The sequence below is a fragment of the Balaenoptera borealis genome (genome assembly GCF_965194805.1).
Source record: "Balaenoptera borealis genome assembly, chromosome: X".
NCBI classification, from domain to species: Eukaryota; Metazoa; Chordata; class Mammalia; order Artiodactyla; family Balaenopteridae; genus Balaenoptera; species Balaenoptera borealis.
In genome coordinates this window covers 58,375,806-58,403,042 of record NC_138881.1, presented here as the reverse complement: position 1 = coordinate 58,403,042, position 27,237 = coordinate 58,375,806, and the positions used below count along the sequence as shown (strand labels likewise).

At 39.7% G+C, this 27,237-nt stretch overlaps 1 protein-coding gene across 3 annotated transcripts in view; it reads right to left on the bottom strand.

The window, feature by feature from the left end:
- KIF4A (kinesin family member 4A) overlaps positions 1-27,237 on the bottom strand; it is a 125,456-nt gene that overhangs the window by 28,742 nt on the left and 69,477 nt on the right. For all 3 annotated transcript variants that reach the window (XM_082376542.1, XM_082376543.1, XM_082376541.1), the window contains 10 exons: positions 26,072-26,204; positions 24,310-24,368; positions 24,090-24,195; positions 18,794-18,850; positions 17,579-17,764; positions 10,840-10,943; positions 9,739-9,883; positions 8,892-9,002; positions 5,045-5,128; positions 3,719-3,832 (listed from right to left, as the gene is read on the bottom strand). In XM_082376542.1, coding sequence (XP_082232668.1) covers positions 3,719-3,832; positions 5,045-5,128; positions 8,892-9,002; positions 9,739-9,883; positions 10,840-10,943; positions 17,579-17,764; positions 18,794-18,850; positions 24,090-24,195; positions 24,310-24,368; positions 26,072-26,204 — 1,099 coding nt within the window. The remainder of the gene's footprint in view (positions 1-3,718; positions 3,833-5,044; positions 5,129-8,891; positions 9,003-9,738; positions 9,884-10,839; positions 10,944-17,578; positions 17,765-18,793; positions 18,851-24,089; positions 24,196-24,309; positions 24,369-26,071; positions 26,205-27,237) is intronic.

Below are 27,237 nucleotides of genomic sequence, written 5' to 3'. Positions count from 1 at the left end.
AGAAAGCCCTCGCACAGAAACGAAGACCCAGCACAGCCAAAAATAATTAAATAAATTAATTAAAAATAATAATAATAAATTAAAAAAAAAAAGAAAAGAAAAGAACTCAAATCAATGACCTCAGGTTCCACCTTTAAGAGACTTAAAAAAAAAAGCTAATTAAATCCAAAGCAGAAATAAGGAAATAATAAAGGTCAGATTGGAAATTAATGAGCTGGGGTTTTGGGGGTATTGTTTTTAATTGTGGTAAAATATACATAACATAAAATTTACTATTTTAACCATTTGTAAGAATGAGCTGGTTCTTTGATAAACCTTAGCCAAACTGATCAAGAAAAAGGAGAAAAGACACAAAATATCAATAACAGGAATGAGATAGAGGACGTTACTACAGTTTTTACAGACATTAGAAGGATAATAAGGGAATATTATGAATAACTTCACACCAATAAATTTGACAATTTAGACGAAACACACAAACTACCAAAGCTCACTCAAGAGAAAATATATAACCCGAACAACCCTATATCTATTTAAAAAACTGAATTACAGTTAACCCCTCCTCCCCACCAAAAGCAACAACTAACAAATACATCCTTCAGGTCCAGATGGCTTAACTTGTGAACTGTACCAAACTTCCTCTTCTTTTTTTTTTTTTAAGGATTTTTATTTTTATTTTAAAAAATATTTATTTATTTATTTATGGCTGCATCGGGTCTTAGTTGCAGCATGCGGGATCTTTCGTTGCAGCGTGTGGGCTCCGTAGTTGTGGCGCGTGGGCTCCAGAGCGTGTGGGCTCTGTAGTTGCAGCACGTGGGCTCAGTAGTTGCGGTGCGTGGGCTTAGCTGCCCCGTGGTGTGTGGGATCTTAGTTCCCTGACCAGGGATGGAACCCGCAATCCCCTGCATTGGAAGGCGGATTCTTAACCACTGGACTACCAGAGAAGTCCCTGTACCAAACTTTTAAGGAAGAAACAATATTAGTTCTATACAAACTCTTACAGACAACTGAAGAGGTGGCAATAGTTTCTAACGTATTCTAAGAGGCCTTGATACCAAAACCAGACAGACACTACAAGAAAACAGACCAATATCCCTCATGAACACAGATGCAAAAATTTTACACAAAATTTTTATTTTAGCAAAATTTTAATTTTATGTATTGTTGAATCCAACAATACATAAAAAGGATGATATTATCACAATCAAGTGGAATTTATTCAAAGAATGCAAGGCTGGTTCCATATTTGAACATCAAAGTCATTCACCAAATCAACAAACTAGAGACAAAAAGTATTTGACAAAATTTATATCCACTCATTGGAAATTCCCTGGTGGTCCAGTGGTTAGGACTTGGCACTTTCACTGCTGGGGGCCTGGGTTTGATCCCTGGTCAGGGAAGTAAGATCCCGCAAAGCGTGCAGTGTGGCCAAAAAAAAAAAAAAATTATATCCACTCAGGATAAAAGCTCACAGCAAACTAAGAATAGATAAGAACTTCCTTAAGCTGATAAAGGGCCTCTATGAAAAACCTATAGCTAATGTCATACTTAATGGTAAAGACTGAATACTGTTCCCCTGAGATCAGGAATAGCAGAAGGGCTTCTACTGTCACTACTCCTATTCAACATCATCCTGAATGTCCTAGCCAATGCAACAGGGCAAGTAAAATAAATAAAAGACATATAGATTATAAAGGAAGAAATAAAACTATTTATAGATGGCATGATTGTCTATGTAGAGAGTCCCAAAGAACCTACAAAATAGCCACTAAGCTAATAAAGTCAGAAGATAAAAGTTAATATACAAAAATCAGTTGTATTTCTATATACCAGCACTGAACAACTAGATAAATAATTTGGCAGTTTTTCTTTTTTTTTTAACTTTTCATTGTTTTGATATTATTAGATTTTTAAAAATTTTATTTTTGGCTGTGTCAGGTCTTAGTTGTAGCACGTGGGATCTTTGTTGCGGCATGTGGGATCTTTTGTTGCAGCTCTCGGGCTCTTTGTTGAGGCACAAGGGCTTCTCTCTAGTTGTGGTGCACGGGCTTCTCCCTAGTTGTGGCGCACGGGCTCCAGAGCGCATGGGCTCTGTAGTTTGCAGCACTCGGGCTCTCTAGTTGAGGTGCATACACTCTGTAGTTGTGGCGTGCAGGCTTAGTTGCCCCGCAGCATGTGGGATCTTAGTTCCCCTACCAGGGATCAAACCTGCATCTCCTGCATTGGAAGGTGGATTCTTTACCACTGGACCACTAGGGAAGTCCCTTGGCAGTTTCTTATAAAGTTAAACATACACTTACCATATGACCGAGCAATCTCACTCCTAGGTATTTACCCAAGTGAAATGACTACCTTTGTTATACAGAAACCTGTATGTGAATGTCTTTATAGTGGCCTTATTCATGATCACCAAAAACTAGGAAAAAAAAAAAGACTCCAAGATAACCTTTAATGGGCGAACAGATAAACTGTGGAACATCCATACGATGGAATAATACAGGCAACAACATGGATGAATATCAAATGCCTTATGCTAAGTGAAAGAAGCCATACTGTACGTTTCCAGTTATATGACACTGATGCAATGCAAAGTGAAAACAATAATGACAGAATATAGATCAGTGTTTGTGAAGGGCCAGCATATGGATGTGGGAGAAATTGACTACAAAGTGTTATAGGGGAATATAGAACTATTCTATATTTTTATTGTGGTGGTGGTTATACACCTGTATATGATGTTAAAACTTGCAGAACTACAGTAAAAAGGGTAGATCTTACTGTACATCAGTTATACCTTAATAAAATAAATTGGAAAAAAATCAATGTCGTTTGCCATACTGAATAAAAACCAACCAACCAACCATAAGATCATAAGATCACCTCAAGAAGATTATCTCAAAAAGATCAGAAACCATAAGATCATCTCAAGAAGATTCAGAAAAAACTTTTGAAAAAACCCAACATCTATTCATCATAAAAACTTTCAGCAAACTAGGAATAGACAAGAACTTCTTCAACCTGATAAAGAACATATACAAAAAACCTATAGCTAATATCGTACTTAACGGTGAAAGGCTGAATGCTTTCTCTCTAAGATTGGGAACAAAGCAAGGATGCCCTCTTTTCACCTATCCTATTCGATATTTTATTGGAGGTTCTAGCAAGTACAATAAGGCAAGAAAGGTTTTTTTTTTAAAGGCATACAGAGTGGGTAAGGATAAATAAAATTGCCCCTATGTGCAGATGATGTGATCGTCTATGTAGAAAATCCAGTGACAGAAAGCAGATTAATGGCTGCCTGGAGATGGGGCGTAGAGGGATAGACTGGGGAGGGGAGGGAGGGATTACAAAGGTGTACGAAGAAAGTTTTGGTCCTGATGGACATTGACTTTATCTTGATTGTGGTGATGATTTAATGGGTGCATATCTGTGTCAAAACTTATTAAACTGTACAGTTTAAATATGTATAATTTATTGTAGGTCAAGTATACCTCAATAAAACTGTTAAAAAATTAACTGAACAGGGGCAGGGATAGAAAGGGTTCACTACTCATGGTCTTTAACAACTGTTCAGAGATAATCATATCTTTAGGAAATAACACTTTCAGGTAGAACTCCAGATTTTGTAGTGTTTACTTCTAAACGAAAAGAAAGCTACTGCCCATTTTTTCCTATCCCCAATGTACATAAGACAAATGGCAGTTCAAGTTGTCCATACCTTCACTCGAGCTGTAGTGCCTTCCATTCCACGGCTCTGAGTCTCCTTCCGCTTTTCTGTGACCTCTCGTTGTTTTTGGAGAGCATCCTTGAGACGCTTGTTGGCAGCTGCTGCCTAAATAAAAATGGCTCATAGTAATGTTGAATTGAAGGGTAGAAAGAAGAACATTCTTCATTAATTATGTATCTGATGATTCATACAGCTAATCATCTGAGAAATACAAATTAGAACCCAGTGAGATGCTTTTACTCAAACCCTGGAGTGGCTACGACGAAAAATAAAATGACTGACAATCCCCAGGTTAGTGAGGATATGGAGCAACTGAAACTCTTATCCATGGCTGGTGTGAGTAAACTTTGGTACAGATACCATGGAAAATCGTTCGTCATTATTAACTAAACTTGAACATACACAATCCCTGTGATTCATCATTTCCCCCCTAGGTATAACTCACCAGAAATGCTCACGTACCTGTGCCAAAAGATACTGAAATGCAAGTTCAGAGCAAACCATCCCTACATGCAACAGCATTGGTGTTTATAACAATTCTACTACCAAATGAAAGAAACAAGATGCATTTCATTCTCTGTAATTCCCTTCAAAACCAGGAAAACTAATTTGTAGTGTTAGAAGTCAGGACAGTCGTTACCTCTGAGGAAGAGGGAAGGACTCGTCATTTGGAGAGAGAATAGGTGGGGGGTGGGGATGAAGTTCTAAGGTTCTAGTAGTGACTTGTTTGTCTTAGGTTGATGGTTGTACAGGTTTTTTCACTTTGGAATAACTCGTGGAGATGTACACAATATTTGTGCCCTTTTTAGGTATATATATTCTACTTCAATAAAATAATTTATATTAACGTAATAAAAAAAAGAAAGAACATTCTAATTTCTAGCATATTAGTCAAGAAAAATAAAAATTCTATGGGTTTGAATTCTTATAGGAACCATATTTATAAGTCTCCATGTACATAACACTGGTGAACAGCTACTGCTTTAGAGCCTAGGGGAGGCACACAATTTCAAGGAAGCACTGCAGACTGAAAGCGTCTGGAAATGTCATATATCAGAATTACTCTGCTTTTTGTTTTGTTTTGTTTGGAAAGAAGCAAGCCCAATTAGAAAAAATCCTTATTTGAATAGTGCCATTTTCATCAGGTTTTTATCTGCTCACAGTTCATGACAAACAGGGATCAAGACTTAGGAACTGCTGGTCGAGACTGTTATCCCTGGTTTCTCAGGACACTGGCTCACTTAAGGGATACTACTCTGCCATCATCCAAGCCTGAAAGTGATAATACACTTGACCTAGCAGATTGGATTTTCTTACCTCCTCAGTTTTACGTCTGAGCACATTAGACTGTTTCTGGAAGCTTCTTTCAAGTTTGAGCAGTTCATATTGCCTCTTACGGTCCTGAGGAGAAAAGAGTCAGACTTTTCATTGCTATTCAGCTAGCTAAAATAAAACCTTATAATGTAACTGAAGAGTCTTTCAATGGTATAGTCATTATGGAAATCAGTATGGAGGTTCCTTAAAAAATTAAAAATAGAAAGACCATATGATCTGACAATCTCACTACTGGGTATATATATCCAAAGGAAATGAAATCAGTATCTTGAAGAGATATCTGCATTCCCATATTCATTGCAGCATTATTCACAATAACCAAGATATGGAAACAACCTAAGTTGACAACCTAAGTTGACCTAAGTTGTTGACAAATGAATGGATAAAGAAAATGTGGTATGAGTATACAGTTGACGCCTGAACAACGTGGGGTTAGGGGTGCCAACCCCCATGCAGTCGAAAATTCGTGTATAACTTCACAGTTGGCCCTCCATATCTGTGGTTCTGCATCCATGGATTCAACCAACTGTGGATAGTATAGTAGTGTAGTATTTACTATTGAAAAAAATACATGTATAAGTTGACCCACACAGTTTCAAACCCATGTTGTTCAAGGGTCAACTGTATATACAATGGGATATCATTCAGTCACAAACAAGGAAATCCTGCCATTTGCAACAACATGGATGAACCTGGAGGTCACTGTGGTAAGTGAAATAAACCAGACTGAGAAAGACAAATACTATATGATCTCACTTATATGTGAAATCTAAAAAAGTCAAACTCATATAACCAGACAGTAGAATGGTAGTTACCAGGTACTGGGGAGGGGGTGGAGGCAGTGAGGAAAATGGGGAAAGGTTGGTCAAAGGGTACAAACTTTTAGTTATAAAATGAATAAGTTCTGGGGATCTATGTATAGCATAGTAACTATAGTTAATAATACTATACTGTATACTTGAAATTTGTTAGGAGAGTAGATCTTAAGTGTTCTCCCCACACTGAAAAGAAGGGGTAACTATGTGAGGTGATGGATATGTTGCAATCAGGAAATGTGATATCTCCAAATTTATTGTTCTCTTTCAAGATTGTTATGACTATTCTGGGTCACCTGCATCTCCATATGACTTTTCAGATCAGCATGTGAATTTCTACCAATAAGCTAGAGGAAATTTGGTTGGGATTGTGTTGAATCTGTAGATCAATCTGAGGGGGTATTCCAACTTAAGAATATTAAGTCTTCCCATCCATGAGCATGGATTATTGTTCCATGTATTTAGATCTTTTTTTTTTAAACTAATTTATTTATTTTTTGGCTGTGTTGGGTCTTCATTGCTGCGTGCAGGCTTTCTCTAGTTGTGGCGAGCGGGGGTTACTCTTTGTTGTGGTGCGTGGGCTTCTCATTGCGGTGGCTTCTTTTGTTGTGGAGCACAGGCTCTAGGCACGCAGGCTTCAGTAGTTGTGGCGCATGGGCTCAGTAGTTGTGGCTTGCGGGCTCTAGAGCACAGGCTCAGTAGTTGTGGCGCATGGGCTTAGTTGCTCCACAGCATGTGGGATCTTCCCAGACCAGGGCTCAAACCCGTGTCCCCTGCATTGGCAGGCGGATTCTTAACCACTGTGCCACCAGGGAAGCCCTATTTAGATCTTTAATTAATTCAATGATGTAGTTTTTAGTGTATAAGTCTTACACTTGTTTTGTTAAGCTTATTCCTAAGTATTTTATTCTTATTGATGTTATTACAAAAGGAACTTTCTTAATTTCATTTTCAAATTGTTAGTGAATAGAAACACAACCAAATTTTGTGCATTGAACTTATGTCCTGCAACCCTGCTGAACGCATGTATTAGTTCTAATAGTTTTCAGTTGATTCTCTAGGATTTTCCACATACAAGATCATGTCATCTCTAATAGAGATAGTTTTGCTTTTTCCTTTCCAATCTGGATGCCTTTCATATATTTTACTTGCCTAAGTGTTCTGGCTAGAACCTCCAGGACAATGTTGAATAGAAGTGGCGAGAGTGGATACCCTTGTCTTGTTCCTGATCTGATGAGAATTCAGCTGTTAATTTTATTGGGATTTCTTTGTATGTGATGAGTCATTTTACCTTGCTGCTTTTAAGTTTTCATCTTTGTCTTTCAACATTTGGACATGATGTGTCTTGGGTGTTGATCTCTTTGCATTTATCCTACTTGTAGTTGATTGAGCTTCTTAGATGTGTAGATTAATGTTTTTCATCAAATTTAGAAAGTTTTCAGTCATTAGATCTTTGAATATTTTGACTGCTGTTTCATTTACTGTTCTCATGGAGCTACCAGTCTCCTCTTAATTGCTCACCACCAAAATTTCCATTCTTTTTGACAGCACCTTTAGGTTTTAACTTCCCCAGACTCTGTCCCCAAATAAAGTCAGTCCCCTTAGGGAGAGCTGCATTCCTATGGCCTGCCCCTCCCCCTGGGCAGAACCCTCTGCACCACTGCTTAGGACCTGGGGGTGGGGACAGAAGCCCACTTCTCTGAGTGACATCTCTGTTCTATGAGTAGGATGCTGGCCAGTGGCAGCATACCCTATTTTTCTTGGCTGGTCTCCTGACATGGAACCTACATCCTACGATTAGGTGGGTTATGGTAGTCAGACCCCAGTAGTCCTGGTCTTCTGCAGCAGGGATACAGCTTCCACCCTCTGCATGGAGGCTAGGTGGAAGAAGGGATCCCCAGATCTCTTGGCTGCTCTTGCCTGAAACAAAGCTTCAGCAACATGGAGCTGAGGGGGATGAAGGGAGAGAGTTGGTCATGGCTCATATGCCACAGACTATTGTTGCTCTTACTCAGATTTAGTAGATTTCCTTGAATAATCGTTTCCTTGCTGTATGCCCTTAGGACAATACATTTCACCAGTTGTGCTTCTTTTGCTGGGAAGAGAGTCCACAAAGCTCCTCATGCCACCATTCCTCATGTCACCATTCCTGAAGTACTTCTCTCATTTCTTGACCCAACATATCACATTCTGGCCAATTCTAAAAATTACCCCAAATTAATGTCCTTTCCAGTGTGCTTTCCAAGAACATTGTTACTACTCTAATTCAGGCCCTTATTATCTTTCTGGATGATGCAATATCTGCTTAACTTGTGTTCTGGCCTCCAGTTTCTCAATACTTCAGTTTGTTCTACACCTGACTCCCAGATGTATCTTTGGAAAGCAGTACTTTGCTGATAGCACTTTGTTTCTCAAAAACCTTAAAAAATCTTTACACTGCTAACAAAATACAGTTCAAACTTCCCAGATCTTTAACAATCCAGATTCAACTTGTCTTTCCAATGGAATCTTCTTCTACTATCTTTCATCCCACTTGGATCATTCGCTATTCCTTGAATATTCCTACAAAGTTGTCATCTCTGTGTCTTTGTTCCTGCTCTTCCATTTATCTGGAATGCCTGCGTTTATCTCTATCAAAATCCTCCCTATTGTTCAAGGTCTTTTCAGTCCAACTGGAAGTGTGCTTCCCTTTCTCAATTACACTGGTATTTTAGACCATTTGTAAAGCACAAGTCTCTTTATTTCTTGTATTGAAGAAAATCATGCTTATGTCTCATTTTCCCCTTTAGACAAGACAGTCTTCAAGAGCAAAACACATATACTACCCATCTTTCTATTTTCCATGGTATCTAGTGGATAGTATCTTGCACGTAGTAGACGTTTAATAAACAGTTGTTAAATTCATGAATGTATCATATATTTAGAGATACCAGCTGTTTGAAGAGAAGCTTTAATGTTAGTCAGCCCAGAAAAGGGTTCATTAGGTAGGACTTTGAGAAATTGTAGTTACTTACCCGTTCTTTTAACTGGATTACTTCTTTGTCTTTTTGTTGCTTCCACTGTCTAAACCTCTCAGCATCCTCTTTCATCTGACGCATTAACTGTACCCGCTGGTTTTTCATCACCTGTAGAAACAAAAACCAGCACGAATAGTAGTCATCTGCACTTATTCTGGGCTGATGTACAGATGGATAGACTAACCATTAAGAAGAGAGAAAAAAATCCAGAGCTGAGCTGAGAAGCCTGCCAACAGGTTTTCTGATTACGTTTGCAATACCACTTGCTATGCTTGCATAGACTATACAAATGAACGCTCTGAAGAAATAATAGAAAAAATGTACCTACAAGCTAAATCCAGCCCTAAATTCACTGCATATAAATGAAATTTCAAGGAAGTATCTACTAAGTCTCAAGGACAAATCTACCTAGCAACCACTGTATTCGAATAGTTTCAGTACAATGACCTGTAACCACCACTTTGTAGATGTCAGAAGTTGAACATTCAATGACTGATAATTTTCTCTAGGTGTCTGTTGTTTTGCAACCACTTTGCAAAATTATTCCACATGATCATGGAAAGTGGTCAGAATGTCACCACTAAATATTAAGGTATCCTTGCCCTTTGGTTTCAGAGAATCTAACACTAAAACTCTGAATGTCAAAGCAGAGTTTTGTTATTCAGATTCTAGATGGCTAGCACAATGTCCTACAAAAGGGACATTTCTAGAGATTCAAACACTTGAAATGATGGGCCCTGCCTGCTACTTTCTCACCTGCAAACACCTCTGTAGTATAATTCTAAATAAAACACCTATGTTTGTAAGTTTCTATAGGGTAAATGCAAGGATGAGAGTTTATTACCCGTATTTCCTGGTTCAGTTTGGAGACGGTATGCTCTGTGGATTCTTTCAGCTTCAGAAGTTTAGACTGCTCATTCAGTTTCTTCTTCAGATCAGCTATTTGACCCTCTAGCTCCTGGAGACGTTTCCGGCGGCGCTCACTCAACCTAAACACAGATGTTGTAGGAATGAGGACTAGCAGCAGCAAAGTCTGACTCCAAAAGACATAATATTAGACTCCCAGGTTCACAACCTTGATATATATAAAATAGGCAACCAGTCACATAGCCATCTTTAAATAATGAATCCCACCCAAACAACCAAAACCATCTCAACACTGGGAGCTAAAGAGTAAAGGAAATTTTTTGTATAAGTAACAATGTAGCTGCCTCAATACACTACTCTCTCACCACTCTGCGTTAAAAGGATGGTTCTTTGAAGGCATTTCACTTCACTTGAGCGTAAGGAATAATTCCGATGATTGTTACACAAGTCTGAGATAGAAAGTAAACATTCAACATAACTTTTAAGAACATGAACTTTAGATACTATAGAGAGATATAACAGAATCACTGAGTAAAAAGAAGGTAGAATAGCCAATAGAGGCAAAGGTTTAAGGGAGTGTAGGATATTCTGGTAATTTGTCTTGGTTTTATTCTTAACTGGCTAAGGGATGGCTAGATTGATTTTTCATTTGCTAGCCTGAATATTAATTCTATTCACAAACTAATTTACCATCAGCACAGGGACAAAGAAACTGTTGCTGTCTGGTAGGTCTGATAATCTTTCAAAATACAGCTCAAATGCTAACTTCTTATAAATCTTTCCTTGATCATGCCAGCCTGAACTGATATCTCCTGTCTCTGAACTCTTAAAGCCATTACTGCCTAAGAAATTTATTTGGCTGCTAATCATATGCTGTGTTATGGCATTCTTTTACTGTCACCATGAGATGTTATTTAAAATCTCAATTCCTTAGCTTTTCTTTTGTTTTAGGTCTCCTCTCCATAATTAGGTTTAAATCCTGTAGGGGCAGGAAATGGCTCTTTCACTTCTCTGTTTCGTCTATGGCTCTTCATACACAGTTTGGGACTTGAAATAATAGTTTTGACTTTTTTCTTACTTGGCTTGGTTGACATCCTTCCTTGTTGTCTGAAGTTCAAGAACCAATTCTTCTTTTTCCTTTTGCAGATTGATGACTTCCAATTCTAGATTTTTTATGTTATCCTAGAAATGTTATAGGTCGAGAGAAAGAAAGCATTACAAGGCAAAGCAAGAAAATCACTTCAACATCTCATGTCTTAAGGAACTAGGCATTCAACTTTACCACTTCGATTGCACACTAAAAGCATTTGTACTTGATTTGATGGAGAATGAAGTTATGTAGTGGGAAAAGTACGAACTTGGAATCCAAAGGCCTGGGTTTAAACCTTGAGTCCAGCACATCCTATCTAAATAACTTAAGGAAAGCCACTTCATCTCTTTTAGCCTTAGTTTCTATGCAAACAAGAGTTAATGTGGCAGGCCTGAGACTGATATCCTAAAAACAGACCTGGCTTGCAAGTTGGACCTCGGCTCATGTCTGGGATCTTGGATTTTAGTAGGATTCCCACCATCTCCTAACTGATAAGAGTCGCTCATTATGCCTAAACTGTGCAAACAGTATGATTTATCCTGAACACATGCTTTCCTTCTGGGAGTCTAGAAGTTTTGTATGTGCTAGGCAGAGAATGCCTACATGAATTACCGCTGCTAACAATCCTGGACTCCTAGGCTCAGGGGAGCTTCCCTGATAGACAACATTTCACACATGTTGTCAAAACCCATTGCTGGAGGAATTAAGTACATACTATGTGACTCCATCGGAAGAAGACTCTTGGAAGCTTGCACATGGTTTCCTTCAGATCTTGCCCCATGTGCTCTTTCCCTTTGCTGATTTTGTTTTGTATACTTCCACTGTAATAAATCTTACACTGAGTCCTGTGAGTCCTCCTGGTGAATCGTTGAACCTGGGGGTGGCCTTGGGGACCCCCGAGAGTTTTCCTATCTATGTAAACAACTAACACCACCTACCTCACAGGGTTGTTGGGAAGACTGAATAAGACAAAAAGTAAAGATATTTTGTAAACTGTAAAGAGCTGCACAAACATTCTTATATTCTGAACTTTCAAACGTATGCATTCAATATCAACTGCAGTTCTGCATGCACTTAGAAAACAAATTCTAGAAACTGAACTTTGGTAGTTTTTCCAAGATTGGGAAAACTCAATGAACAGATTCCTTCCTGTTCTCATAACCAAAAAAAGATTAAAGGAAACTGGCTGAATGAGTGGTTGGTAGCCAAGAAGATTATACGAGGGCCTTAGACCAGTACTGAAATGACAAAAAGAAGCAGAGGCAGGTTAGGTGGGGCTGTATCTAAATAGGCAAGAGCTATTTTCCATGAAGTATACTTTTAGCCATTTCAATCTAATCAATGAAGACCAATCTCACTGCTTTATATACCCTGTATATTTAAACTGGCAATAACGTGTGTGTGTGTGTGTATGTGTGTGGTGTGTGTGTGTGTGTGTGTGTACTTATAGAAGTAACACATGAAAACATTCTTGTAAAAAATAATCCAGATAATACATATAAAGGGCAAGTCCCCTTGACTGCCCCACCCCTGCCAAAATTCCAGTCCTCTCTCCAGAAGTAACCATTGTCATCAGCTTGGTTCAGATCTTCCAGACATTTTTTTCCTAGACACTTACATACTATGTATATGGACATGTACATATTCTAGACATTTACATAGAAATGTAAATGCCATGTGCGTGTGTGTGTGTGTATTTACTAAATATATTGTGGCAAATGCCTAGAATATATAATAATATATGTAAATAAATAGATTTTTTTTTAGTAGTTCTATTTTTTTTTAACATCTTTATTGGAGTATAATTGCTTTACAATGGTGTGTTAGTTTCTGCTTTATAACAAAGTGAATCAGTTATACATATACATATGTCCCCATATCTCTTCCCTCTTGCGTCTCCCTCCCTCCCACCCTCCCTATCCCACCCCTCTAGGTGGTCACAAAGCACCAAGCTCATCTCCCTGTGCTATGCGGCTGCTTCCCACTAGCTATCTATTTTATGTTTGGTAGTGTATATATGTCCATGCCACTCTCTCACTTTGTCACAGCTTACCCTTCCCCCTCCCCATATCCTCAAGTCCATTCTCTAGTAGGTCTGTGTCTTTATTGCCGTCTTACCCCTAGGTTCTTCATGACTTTTTTTTTTTCTTAGATTCCATATATATGTGTTAGCATACGGTATTTCTTTTTCTCTTTCTGACTTACTTCACTCTGTATGACAGACTCTGGGTCCATCCATTTTAAAATAACATATATACACACGTGCATATATGTATGTGTATGTGTGTACTTACTGAAATATGTTAAAGATAAATAGAGTTACATTATATGTAGATAATATTCTGTAACTTGCCTTTTTTTTAAAACTTGGTCTTGGAGATTTATTTATATCAGTGCATACAGATCTATCTCATTCTTTTTGTTGCCATAACGAAACATTCTTGTACATGCCTTCTGTGCACACGTGCAAGGTTTTTCTAGGGTAGAGACAAGTGGAATTACAGGGTCATGGGGGTACACATTTTCGATTTTAATAGATACTGCCAAATTGTCCCCTAAAGTGGTTATTCCAATTTACACTCTCGCTAGCTATGTATGAGAGTACTTATTTCCCTGCACCCTTGTCAACATTTGATATTGCTACACTTCAAAATTTTTACCAATGGGATGGGTAAAAAAATAGTATCTCTTCATTATGTATGCCACATTCAGTTAATAGTCTCACTGTCTCCACAAGGGAAATTATTCAAATATTTGACTCCTGGGCTATTATAATTCATGGTAGTCTTCACTAACAAGAACTTATACCTCCTCAAAATTTTTCTATAGCAATTCTTTACAGTGATAGGAAAAATATTGTTTAGAACAAAAAACTACCTTTATTTCTTAGAAAAAGAGAGACATTTACATGTGATTAAAAGGTACTGTTAACATTAAGAATTTATTTCCTTTTAACTTTAAGGTTTGGAAGCTCAAGCATATTTGATTCCAAGGGAAAAAAAGGACAAGTTATCTTACTACAGCTATAGCTATAGATCATTACTAGCATCCCCTCATAGGGTTAGAAGTACACTGGGGGAACATATGTCCCTCCGTTTCTAGGCAAGAGTACAAGAAGAGAGGAATAATTTCTCAGCCTTACTGTTAATCCTTCGTTTATCCTGGAAAGGCCAAAATACGTTCAACCTAAAAAAGGCTGCATTTTATGTCCTGTTAGTATGGAGGATTGAGCTACGTATTTAACTTGCTCTCTCCTGAAAGCCCACTAAAATGACCTCCCAAAAGGGTATAAATCAACAAGGATGAAGAGAGCAGTCAAGAGATATAAACAAACTTTTTTGGATGAGGAAAATAGTTGGATAAGTGGCAACTGAATTAGAGTAGAAAAAGCTAAACTATGACTCCTATAGGACAAATGTCAAGAGGTAACAAGCCAATTTGTACCATAACACCACAAAGAGGAGAAGAGGTTTCCTCTCTGGAGAGGCTGAACCTGACAGGCTGGACTCATAGGCAGCAGACACAGCAAAAGGCAGGGATAAAGTAACATACTACTGATAGGGGATTAAATAAAAGTCTGTATATAACTGGAGAGACTTCAACTCCCTTATTTCCTCTGAGTTACCAGAAATAGAGCATATTACTACACTTCCCACACAACTCCAGGCAGGAGAATGAAAGATTTCTTTATTGGAAACTGACCAGCCCAGAGAAACCTATGCATACAGAACTTCCTATTGACTATTAGTGTCTCACTGTTAAATATGAATGGACAACCAAAGATCACTGGAAATTTGCAGAAAGCTTCTTACATGAAAGACCAAATCAAACACACTAAAGAATGGAATTTGAACGAAACAGAGGCAAGGCAGAAAGAAGAAAACTTCAACAAAATTTAATTTCTATCCTTAGAGATGAGCACTGTATCCATGAAAAGAAAGAAGAGAAGGCTATAAAAAGGAACAATTAGAGGATTTTAAAAAATCTTAGAAATAGGCAAATAAAAAAATTCACCAGAAGGAGTGCAAGGAAATCTCCCAGAGAATGGAATAAAAAGACAAAGAAATAGAAAATAGGAGAGAGGAGATAAGAAAAGCAGAGACTAAATCTAAGAGATCCAATATCTGACTAAGAAGAGTGCAAGAAAAGAAAAAACAGGGACTTCCCTGGTGGCGTAGTGGTTAAGAATCCGCCTGTCAATTCAGGGGACAGGGGTTCGATCCCTGGTCCAGGAAGATCCCACGTTCCACGGAGCAACTAAGCCCGTGCGCCACAACTACTGAGCCTGCACTCTAGAGCCCGCGAGCCACAACTACTGAGCCTGTGTGCACAACTACTGAAGCCTGCGTGCCTAGAGCCTGTGCTCCACAACAAGAGAAGCCACCACAATGAGAAGCCCGCACACCGCAGTGAAGAGTAGCCTCCGCTCGCCGCAACTAGAGAAAGCCCATGTACAGCAACGAAGACCCAATGTAGCCCAAAAAATAAATAAAAATAAATAAATTTATTAAAAAAAAGAAAGGAAAAAACAAAGAAAATAGAGAGATGGGCATTATTAAAGAAATAACACAAGAAAACTTCCCACTAAAGAAGAATACAAATTTCTAGATTGAAAGGACCCACCAAGCACCAAGCACAATAAGTGAGACTAGATCCACACCAAGGCACATGATTGTGAAGTTAAAGAATACTTGGGGACAAAGAAAAGATCCTGAAAGTTGCCAGAGGGGAGGAAAATACAGGTCAAATAAAAAGAATCAGGAATTATAATGGACTTCTAAACAGCAACATTGGAAATAGAAGACCATGGAGCAAAGCCTTCAAAATTCTGAAGAAAAACGATTTCCACTGTAGAATTCTAAACCCAGCCAAACTAACAAGTGTGAGAAACACCACCATCACCACCACCACCACCACCACAACAAGAAGCTATTTTCAGGCATGCAATGGTTTAAAACATTTTCCTTTCATGTACACTTTCTCAGAAAGCTGTTTGGGTTGTACTCCACCAACACAAAGGAGTAGCCCAAGAATGAGGAAGACATGGAATCGGTTTCAACACAGAGATGAGAAGTGAAGCAGGTTCCCAGGGCGACGGTCCCAGGCTGATGGCTGGGCAGTAGGCCTAGAGAAAGCAAACCAGAACAAAAGATTCCAAGAGGGTTGTCTTCAAGAAAGAAATGGATTGATAAATTACCTGGTATGTTTGACTACTGAGATGAGCTTTATAATTCTGTTAAGAAGTTTGGAGATAAATTATTGACAGGTAAATAGCAGACTAAGTAAATGAAAAAATGAGATTATTATTACTATTGTGATTATTATTATTTTTTTCGGCCACACTACGTGGCTTGAGGGATCTTAGTTCCCCGACCAGGGATTGGATCCGGGCCCACAGCAGTGAAAGCCCCCAGTCCCAACCACTGAACCGCCAGGGAACTCCCAAAATTAACTTCAGGAAATGCAAAAGGCTGTATAAGAAAGGAAACGGAATCATAATATACTATGTGGCTCAGTTATAAAACTTACGTAATCATAAAATTTAAACACTAAATATTCATTTAATCAAAAAGTGTGATATAACCATTTTGAAAGATAGAGGTGAGGCAGTGTGCATGGGGGGATGTATAAGAGAGCTATATTCCCATCTCCCATGGTGGGAAGTCAGTTGAAAATGTCCAAAAATTTTAAAGTAACATAATTATACGACCAACTCTTATCTAGAAATCTGGAGGTAAATGTCAGAAGAAACAGCTTAAAGAACTTAAACTATAAGCCTAGGGAATACGGGAGAAGGTAGTAGGGCAGGAGATTGCTTTTATTTTTCTGAGCATTGTACTATTTGACCTGTAAAAATGATATACATGCATTTGTGTGACATAAATAAAAAATAAGTTTCAAAAAAGTTAAGACTGTGATAACAAAAAGGAAATAACACCTCTATTGGCAACTCAGTTATTATTTTGGAAGCAACTTCTGCCCTACGGAAAAACAAGTGGTGAAAATTATTTAGGAGAAACACTTTTCTTGTTTTTACTCTGAAAACTTAGGGGAACTGGTGGTAGAAATGTATGAGTAATACAGGGATTTGTCGAGAACAGCATATAGGACTTTGGGGATGGTAGGATATAGCTGAATGGGAAAGCATCCACCCTTCCCCCTACCAGTTCTGCTAACATCCCTTTGTGGATGGGAAATACCGGGCTACAGGGGAAAATAAGGTCTGGAGCAAGGGTAACCTTGTGGACAACCTAAAAGCCCAAGACTTGTCTTTAAGTAAAGACCTGATTATTAATTAGCAAGGGCCACTTAGGACTACCACTAGGAAAAGCAGTTTAGCCATTTGCCAAGTCATGTGACATCCACTACAAGTGTCTTCATAATTCTCACTATAACCCAGACCATCTACTAAGAGATGTACCTTTCTTAGAATCCCAGCATAGTTATTAGAACAAAATTTCTCTACAAGTAGAGACCACATTTATTATAACATTATCTAACTATTTATTAAATACCTGTTGCATAAGTAAGGTATTAGATTAAATGAAAGAAAATTACAGTTTCTTTATACTGAATGTATCCTTTTTTTAACCAGCAGTACAACTCCAGTTGTACTATGCACATTATGTTGCCTTGTCATCATCAAAAACAGTGTGCCTGTTTTCTTCCCATACAACTAAAGAGAGATGGTAGACATGAACATTACGTGCCCTAGTAAATATTGTACCTGGTATTGGAACTCGATAGGCTGTAGTTGGCTGTCATTCTGAGTCATTTTCTTGGCTAGGGCCTCTTTCAGTGCAAGGGCTTTATTCAACTCAACCAGCTCCTTAGACATCTGAGCTTGACGTAGAGCATGCTGAGTGGTGAAAGCATCAGAAGACCTGCTGCTCCCTGGACTGATTTCCACTTGCTGGAAAAGATCAGGATAATGATTTGTGAGAGGAACAAGCAATTGGAGTTCCTTAGGCACTGTTTCATCAAGTCTCAGCGCCACTTCTCCATTATCAGTACCTCTGTTCTTTTTTTTTTTTTAAGTACCTCTGTTCTTTTAAAACTGTGGCTCCTCAAACATTTGCTTTAAACATCAGAAGTAAATTGAGCTAACCTATTTCTCTGCTCTCACAAGAACCTTATTTCTTATATCCTTTAACTGATTCTTTTAGAGTGAACCAAGTTTCTTGCTCTTTCCTTTATGCGTCTGGCCAACACTTCTTACTTTCACCTTATTAGAGGAGAGAGGGCTCTGGAAATGGCACTTTGGTAATGGTGGAAATGGAGAAGAGGCTTCATTTATTCTCACAGAGCTGACCTCTGGCACCTGATTTATCTCCTATCTTTCTTCTTTCAGAATATAAAAAATACCAACATATATTTGTTTTAGTGAGAAAAAGCTGTCTCAAGCAAACCACTGTCCATCCTTTCATTCTGACTCTGCTCTATAGCCTTCAGCCAATATCTAACACATTTTATCTATTCTTGCAACTTGAATGATCAAAATATTTTCCTTGGTTCTTTTAGCCCTTAACCACTGCATCCACAGAAACGTATGCTGAGAAAAAATTTTCTTCCATTTCTTCTCTAATGCTTTTTCGACTTTGCCATAATTTCCTAATTTGTTTCCTTCTTCGTCTTAACGTGCTAGACAGTTGATGCAGAATACTACCATCTAATAAGAAATCAGTAAGCCAGACTGCAAATATGGAAAGTGGCATCCCTGAGAAGCTCTGCTACCCATTAGCAGTTATACTATTAGAGAGAGATACTATCCAAGTTAGGGATTTTATAGTTAACTGAGGTTTACACTCAAGATTTCTGGATTTCCAAGGCATTCTATGGAGGATGGTAGCAATCAGGGAGTCTCTTCCTCAGGTGAGTGATAAATTATAAGAAATGGCACAGTTAAAGCTCCTGGCTCTACACAAAGGGGCCAATTACTTACCGCTTCTGGTTCCACTGCAGTATCAATGGCTGCAGCCATACAAGCAACAGTTTCATCCTGCAATGAGAAATGATGTCTCAGTTTAGGAGCTTACTAGTGGGTTTTATATGGGTTATTTAGTTGTTTTCAAGTGTATATAGAGACCATTTAAGGTGTTGAGCCAATTCTGTAGTCACATATACCCCAACAACCACGTTTCCACTTCCCATCTCTCAAGGGTCTGTCTTCTTTATAAAGGTTGATTGTGCAGTCTTCGTAAAAATAGGGTCCTGTGGCCACTGACATATTTATTGCACCTCTCCTGCTCTGCCAGAGTTCACTGGGCTAGAGTGAAACAGCCATTCCAGCAGGCCAAAGTTCAATCCACTTTATAGACTCTACCCTTTCTTTTTCTGTTTTTTACCACTAAGTCTACCTCTACAGGTCTAGCCAGTTCTCATGGACATACCATCCTAAGACCAGACATAGCAAATAAAGGCAATGCAGCAGAAAAATGAATAGGATGAAGGATTATTTTTGATTTTTATCTTATATCCAGTCAAGGTAGCAAGAGCCCGCTCTACAAGGAAATAAACGCCACAGGTGAATGCCCCAGAAAAATGTGCTCATGAAGTCAGACACACTTCAGACTCTGTCCCTCATATACATAGGAACCAATCATATGCAGCTACTCCAGGTAGTGGTTAGTTGAAGGGAAAGGGTAAGCACTGATTCCCTCCCAGAGAAGGGCACATTCCTTTTTTGGGCATTAGAACAACAACCACCTAAAAGGGAAACCTAAAACCACTTATTAGGACTAATTTATTTATAGGCTCTCATATGAGCAAGCTCTGTTCTCCCCACTGGAATTTAGGCTTTATTTGGCATTGCAACATAAAGATTACCACTTCTGTTTAAGTGATTCTGCAAAGCCCTGGGAAGAAAGGATTATTTCCAGGATGTCGCATGATTAAGGTCATAGATGAAAGAGCTATTGGCTCAATAGCAAGGAAAGAATTTAGGGTTAGCACAGGGAGTCTCGGCACCAGCCCAGTGAAACATTACATAGTTGTTGAAACTTGAATCTTAGTACCTTTAAGGCAAGAAGTGAAAGAGGCCCTTAATGGGACTTCCCTGGTGGTCCAGTGGTTAAGACTCCATGCTCCCAGTGCAGGGGGCACGGGTTCGATCTCTGGTCGGGGAACTAAGATCCCGCATGCCACACAGTGTGGCCAAAAAAAAAAAAAAAAAAGAAAAGGCCCTTAGTAAATGCTGTTTGTAAAGCATTTCCCTTATTCTGTCCAGAAATTCCTAACCAGTGAGACTCAAAGAGAATTCAAAGGAAGCCCCAGTATTCCTACATCCTTTCTCATCATGATTTACACTACTGGTGATTCTCCAAGGGCAGGACATACTAAATCCTTCTTAAAAAACAGAGCACTTTGGGCTTCCCTGGTGGCGCAGTGGTTGAGAGTCTGCCTGCTAATGCAGGGGACACAGGTTCGAGCCCTGGTCTGGGAAGATCCCACATGCCGCGGAGCAGCTAGGCCCGTGAGCCACAACTACTGAGCCTGCGCGTCTGGAGCCTGTGCTCCGCGGCAAGAGAGGCTGCGATAGTGAGAGGCCCGCACGCTGTGATGAAGAGTGGCCCCCGCTTGCTGCAACTAGAGAGGGCCCTAGCACGGAAACGAAGACCCAACATATCAATCAATCAATAAATCTTTAAAAAAAAAAACAGAGCACTTCAATATATTATAGATTAATGGTTACCCTTTTCTCCCTCCCAGTAAGTCTCAGTAAAAGGACTAGTTATAGGCCTATCCTAGATTAGTAGGGCCTATGACACTGGCTTTTGGAGACTTTTTCTAGGACCTTCCAGAGGGTCAGGATCCAAGTAGATCCGATTCAACATGCCATGAAGAAGACATGTTGTCACTGTGGGTTTACCTTTTGGCCCAGTGAAATTTCACAATGCTAAGGTTTAAGCTTTGGTGACATGTTCTACATGAACATGGCAGGATTATGCCTTTATAATCCTAAATGTAAATATATAACAGTAGGATTTATTTCAATCTAACAGCCTCTTTCTCCCTCATTCTAAGGCTACTGAGAACTTCTTGTAATAAAAAGACATGATTTGCTGAAGGTGATGGTCAGGGGAACAGGACTACTACGGGGACAGGTACGTTGAGCTACATTAATCAGTAATACCCTCCAAAATGAAGTTTGTGCTTGTAGGCTGTAGGCAATAGCATTACTGGGCATGCAAAAAGCTTTTTATGGAACTGGTCTTGGAGGAAGGGGTAAAAACAAAAAAAAATTGATTTTGTGGGAACTGAAAGGACTACATGAATTTCCTCACAGGTAACTGCAACAAGGTTTGCTTGAATTATACTTTAAAGGAAGAAATACTACAGTTTAGCACTTAAAGCCCTAGGAGAAAGGTCCAGGAACAATGGTTGCCTTCATAACTGAAAAGAGGGTGTTCAACCATCACTTATAATAAAAATAGTTTTAATCCAGAATGAAGGGCACAAGCACTTACATTTAAAACATTCTGCTTTCACCATAGTGAGTCTCAATAAAAGCCACAGGATATATTGTTGTGTGTTTCCAAAAAAAATATGTAGCTGGGAGGGTCTCCAAACAACAGACACAGAGAACTCTGATTCAAGAGTCCAGCAGGAGCCCAGGGTAAAAGGGTTTACTCTACCTGACCATGACGGTGGATGGAAGCCAGGGACTTTATCAGCTTGTGGCAATCTTTAGCACCCTCCTGCTGCGCATGCCAAGTGAATTTTAGTGACAGACACAGCAATTCTCTAGAGTTCCTCTGAGCCAGCCACCACTAGCAACTTCCTCCACAGTCACGCCAGGCACCAGTCATACTGCCAGATCCTCACTGAAGATATGCCTTCTCTTATATTGTTAACTTGGTTCCATTAGTTTCCTTCTTCATCTTTCCCATGTGACTCAAAGAGGTGGTGTGGGATCCTTTAAGATCGGTGTGGTGGCCACGAACAATGGTGCCCTGGATTACTCTTTTCTGATCTTATAAACTTTGGCTCCAGTAGGGTTCTGCAGTCTAGATTATCTGAATTCTGAGGCAGTTCACACAAAGTTTTCATATATAAGATGCTTCACCTCGATTACAGATGGTGAAATTTAACCTTGTGATAGCCATTCTCTAGCACACATTCTATACTTCAGCCACAATGAAGTTCTTACCATGTTCTAAACATTCATACCTCTTTGCTTTTGCATATACCTTTTCCTCTATATAGATCGTCCTTTCCCCTCTGTCTGTGTGGCAAACTCCTATTCATTTTTTAGGACCCAGTTTTTTCTTCCTGAATTTTCTAGGCAGTTAATCACCCCTTCCTTTGGGCTCCCACCACACTTTGCTCATATGGTTAATGTAAGAGGATTAAAACAGACATGAGAGAGGGTTTTTTGACACCTCTTCCACCTGTGAACCTTGACAAACTGACAAACAACAAGGCTTGCAAGAACAACTCTTGAAAATAATTGGACATTTATCAGGATGGGATTGCACCAGTGTTCTTGAGCAAGAAGCATGAAAACTGGAGCATCCTCCAACCAAAAGATTCACAGCAATTAACAACAAGAACTGCCAACTGAGACAAACCACAAGGAATCACACCCCTCCCTTCTCACCGTATGAAACTCCAATCCTATTTCAAATCGGGGAGTTATTTGGAGTTCAGGTGATCCCTGAGTACATCAGCTGAATAATGCTTTTAACCTCGATTTGAGTCACTTGGATTATTTTCTTTCAATATCAATATAGTACTTAGCAAGGTTACACAGCTTGTGAGTAGCAGAATGGGCTTCAGACCAGGGTTTGTCTGGCTTTGGAGCTCAGATTCTCAATTACTATGGCCTGTTTGTTAGGAAAATGAACTGTCATCTTGGACTACCTGTAATAATTTTGTACAGTACTACTTATTCTAAAACACTGCTTTCTACTCTTTTGGAAGTTTACTCATTTAATTTCTTGAACTGGCCATCCTAACCATTCCCCCTACAATATTGTATTTTTTTTTTCACTGACTCTTTAAGAGTAAAATAGAGGTGCGGATGATTTTGTGATACCCTTTTGACAACTCTAGAAAACACTGGGCAAGACCCGGGGTAGAGAATCACTGTTCTGGTAAAATTAAAACCTCTGTTTCAGACCTAGGAATTACTACCAGGCACTTAACATACACATTACTGCTTCAGAATAATAAACAAGAGGGTATAGATGGAACAAAACAAACCATAACCCCTTTACCAACCATGACCCCGTAACATAATATGATTTCAATTTTTCAAAAAAATATCTATGCTTAAGTACTAGGATAGAGAAGGAACACCAAAAATAAAAAGAGGCTTTTAGGATGGTAGGACTGTAAGAATGTTTCTTCTGGGAAAAACAACAAACAACCACCCTCCCAACAAAACCCACCCACAACTACTATACTAGTTCTATAAATAAAAATGGGAACTTATAGCGGAATGATCATTCAAACTAATTTATTACTGGTTATAAAAGAGAGCTACGGGGCTTCCCTGGTGGCGCAGTGGTTGAGAGTCTGCCTGCCGATGCAGGGGACACGGGTTCGAGTCCTGGTCCGGGAAAATCCCACATGCCGCGGAGCAACTAAGCCCGTGCGCCACAACTACTGAGCCTGCGCGTCCGGAGCCGTGCTCCGCAAAGAGAGGCTGCGACAGTGAGAGGCCCGCGCACCGCGATGAAGAGTGGCCCCCGCTCGCCACAACTGGAGAAGGCCCTCGCACAGAAACGAAGAACCAACACAGCCAAAAATAAATAAATTAATTAATTAAAAAAATATATATATTAAAAAAATATATATATAAAAAAAAAAAAAAAAAAAAAAAAAAAAGAGAGCTACGGTATTCCCTGGAGGCACTATGCTATCTATCAGAACCCAGCTTATTTAAAATTGGGGTATGGTATAAGGCCTCTCATTAAGGTAGCCTACACTGAAAGGACAGCAAATCAGTGACTGCTGCTCTTGTTACCCAGGCAATTTTGCACCACTGTGTTGCTGCTTCCAGTGTTTGATTAGAATACTGAAATATTAACGTGCCATTGCACGTGTAATCTATGAGTGTTTTTGATTTAACTAATTTAATATTCAGATCATATCCAATGATCCATGATCTTTGTCCTCAAACAGCTCACAATCTAGTTGTTTCAGCAAAAGGTGCAGAGTTAGATATGTTTATATGCATCAAGAGAAACAAACGAAAGCAATATGCCTATTTACACTGTCCCTACTTGGCTTACCGATAGCTGGGTAATCACTTGCTGCAGGTTACGAATCACCTCTACATTTTCTTTTAATTCTTGGTCTTCCAAAGTCTCCACTAGCTTTTGAAGATCCACTTTGCAGCTGAAAATTCAAGCAAAGGAACCCAAGGGTTAATCATACTGCAAAGGCCAGTGGGTCCGTGATTATGTACTAAGGTGGTATAGGTCACTAACAAACATCTGGTAGGAAACTTACGCTGCATGCTTCCTGAGCTCTTCTAGCTTGGCGTTCATTTTTTCATTCGCTTGTTCTGTCTGCAACAAAGACCCAGGAGATCATCAGTGGCACTGCCTGACAGCCTCACCTAAGTAGGCCCTCTCTTCTGCTCCTATGGATTAAAACCTAGGTAGAGAGGCTAACTCCTTTGCTGTAATAGAGGATTTAGTGGGCTTTGGTTATTTAGCGAGAAATGTGTTTTTTAACAGTCATGGAAATTAGCCCTTCAGTCAACATGAGCTACTAAAAATAGCATCCAAGCAGCTGGGTCTTATGCTTGCCATGAAGCTCAGACTATAGGGTGGAGCGTGAAGCCTTAATTCCATAGAGAACTTTGCAACTGGGGGAAAAAGCAATACTTCCTGGCATGCTACTCCCTGCTGTTTGCAAAAAACCCACTTGCTTTAAAACTGCCTCCTACACTACACTGTTCCCTAGCCCCACCATAAGGACATTTAAAACATAAAAGGGCCTCACATTGAAGATGAGCTGAGGGATTTTTCAAGTTACACTATCTGATATGGTAGACTAGTTTTAGCAAAAGAAAGCAAGAAAAAGATGAGGCATAAGAATGATGGCAGAGAAGAAGAAATGGCAGAGAGGCAGCTACATTTTGGGAAGGGTTACTGATATTTTCCATTTTATTTCAGTCACAGTATCTGTAACATGCTAGATGCTGCAACAGATTTGGGAAGGACGGTTTATATAGGACAAAACTGTTGTGCTCGTTATGAAGTTCTGACAAGACATCAAACAATAAACCTATTGGGCAGCCATTGTAACAACCTTATAAAGGTCAGATGGGTACATGGCTAGAATAACAAGTACTGTCTGTTATGTGAGCCACACTCACATGTGAAGCACAGCTTCTAGAGTTACTTCAAAGACATAAAATGTAGCACTGGAGATAGAAAACTGTATATAAAAAATCCCCTAGATCCCATTTTCACCCTTCTGCTAGTAATGGACATTACAATGGACCTAGGATTTGGCCCCCTTTAAAGAAATCTTTAAGCAGCTTACCCTTCCTTGACTGGAGTACACTGATGCGTGAAGGTGTATAAATTACAGATGTTCAATTACATTTTGGTGGAAACTCATTTTCACTTCTGGCAATCGCTGTGCTATCAAAGATTGAGTTGTATTTAGACTAGTAGAACAATGTTAGTGACAGAGCCAGCACACACTGATCCAGGAGGGTACTAACACACACGTAGTACGACACAGAACTGGTGTAGTCAGTTACATAGTGATCCACTATTTGAAAATTAACCATATGTAAAAGGAGTTAAAATTAATTTTCCAGATGTTTTCTCTCTCCATGACAGCTATTAGGATGGGATATGAACTGTGACATTAGGGGAAGGGAGATAGAAAGGAACTAAAATCTTAGTGAGGAGAGTTACTTGGTATTATGGATGATTAGGCAGAACTTAAGGTGACAGAGGGACCTGGTTCTTTCCTCTCTGATATTTTAGAACAAATCCATTTTAAAATGGGTTTCATGTAGATTCTTTGTGGTAGATATATAGGTGTTCACGGTATAATTCTTTTAATTTTTCTGTATGTTTGATTAAACTTTCTTGGATTTTCCCTGGAGGGGGCTCCAGGGAGGATATGGTAATATTAATTCATTTCTTTCCGTGTAACTTGTCTCTCATAATGAGAAGCATGTTAAGTATTTCAGAAACTAAAGTTAGTAAATGTCCAGACTGGTAGTAGTTTAGTCTTGAAGCCTCACCAAAATGATCCTCTCCAACATCTGGGCTGTCTGACCAGCAGCCTCACTTAGACCACGACTTAATTTTTCATTCTCCTCTACCAGTGACTGATTCTTCTCCATTAGGGATTGTAGATTCTCTGATGGTTCCACACTAAGACAAAGAAAGTAACATATTAGAAAAGTACTTGTGGACTTCCCTGGTAGCACAGTGGTTAAGAATATGCCTGCCGGGCTTCCCTGGTGGCGCAGTGGTTGAGAGTCTGCCTGCTAATGCAGGGGACACGGGTTCGAGCCCTGGTCTGGGAGGATCCCACATGCCGCAGAGCAGCTGGGCCCGTGAGCCACAACTACTGAGCCTGCGCGTCTGGAGCCTGTGCCCCGCAACGGGAGGGGCCGCGATAGTGAAGGGCCCGTGCACCGCGATGAAGAGCGGTCCCCGCACCGCGATGAAGAGTGGCCCCCACTTGCCGTAACTAGAGAAAGCCCTCGCACGAACCGAAGACCCAACACAGCCAAAAATAAATAAATAAATAAATAAAGTAGCTATAAAATTAAAAAAAAAAAAAAAAGAAGGCGGCCCATAGGCCACCTGGCCCCCCACAGATAACCTCTTTCCCTTCATAGCCAGGGTCTGTCTGTCTGTCCATCTGTCTGAGGAAAGCCTGCTAAAAAAAAAAAAAAAAAAAAAGAATATGCCTGCCAATGCAGGGGACGCGGGTTCGATCCCTGGTCCGGGAAGATCTCACATGCCGCGGAGCAACTAAGCCAATGCGCCACAACTACTGAGCCTGCACTCTAGAGCCTGCAAGCCACAACTACTGAGCCCGCACGCCACAACTACTGAAGCCTGTGTGCCCTAGAGCCCACGTGCCACAACTACTGAGCCCATGCACTGCAACTACTGAAGCCCGCGTGCTTTAGGGCCTGTGTGCCGCAACTACTGAGCCTGTGTGCTGCAACTACTAAAGCCTGCGTGCCTAGAGCCCATGCTCTGCAACAAGAGAAGCCACCGCAATGAGAAGCCCATGCACTGCAATGAACAGTAGCCCTCGCTTGCCGCAACTAGAGAAAAGCCCATGCACAGCAGTGAAGACCCAATGCAGCCAAAAAAAAAAAAAAAGTACCCGATTGATAACAGTTATATCAAAGGTGGATAAAAATATATATCCCATGGGCCTTTGGGT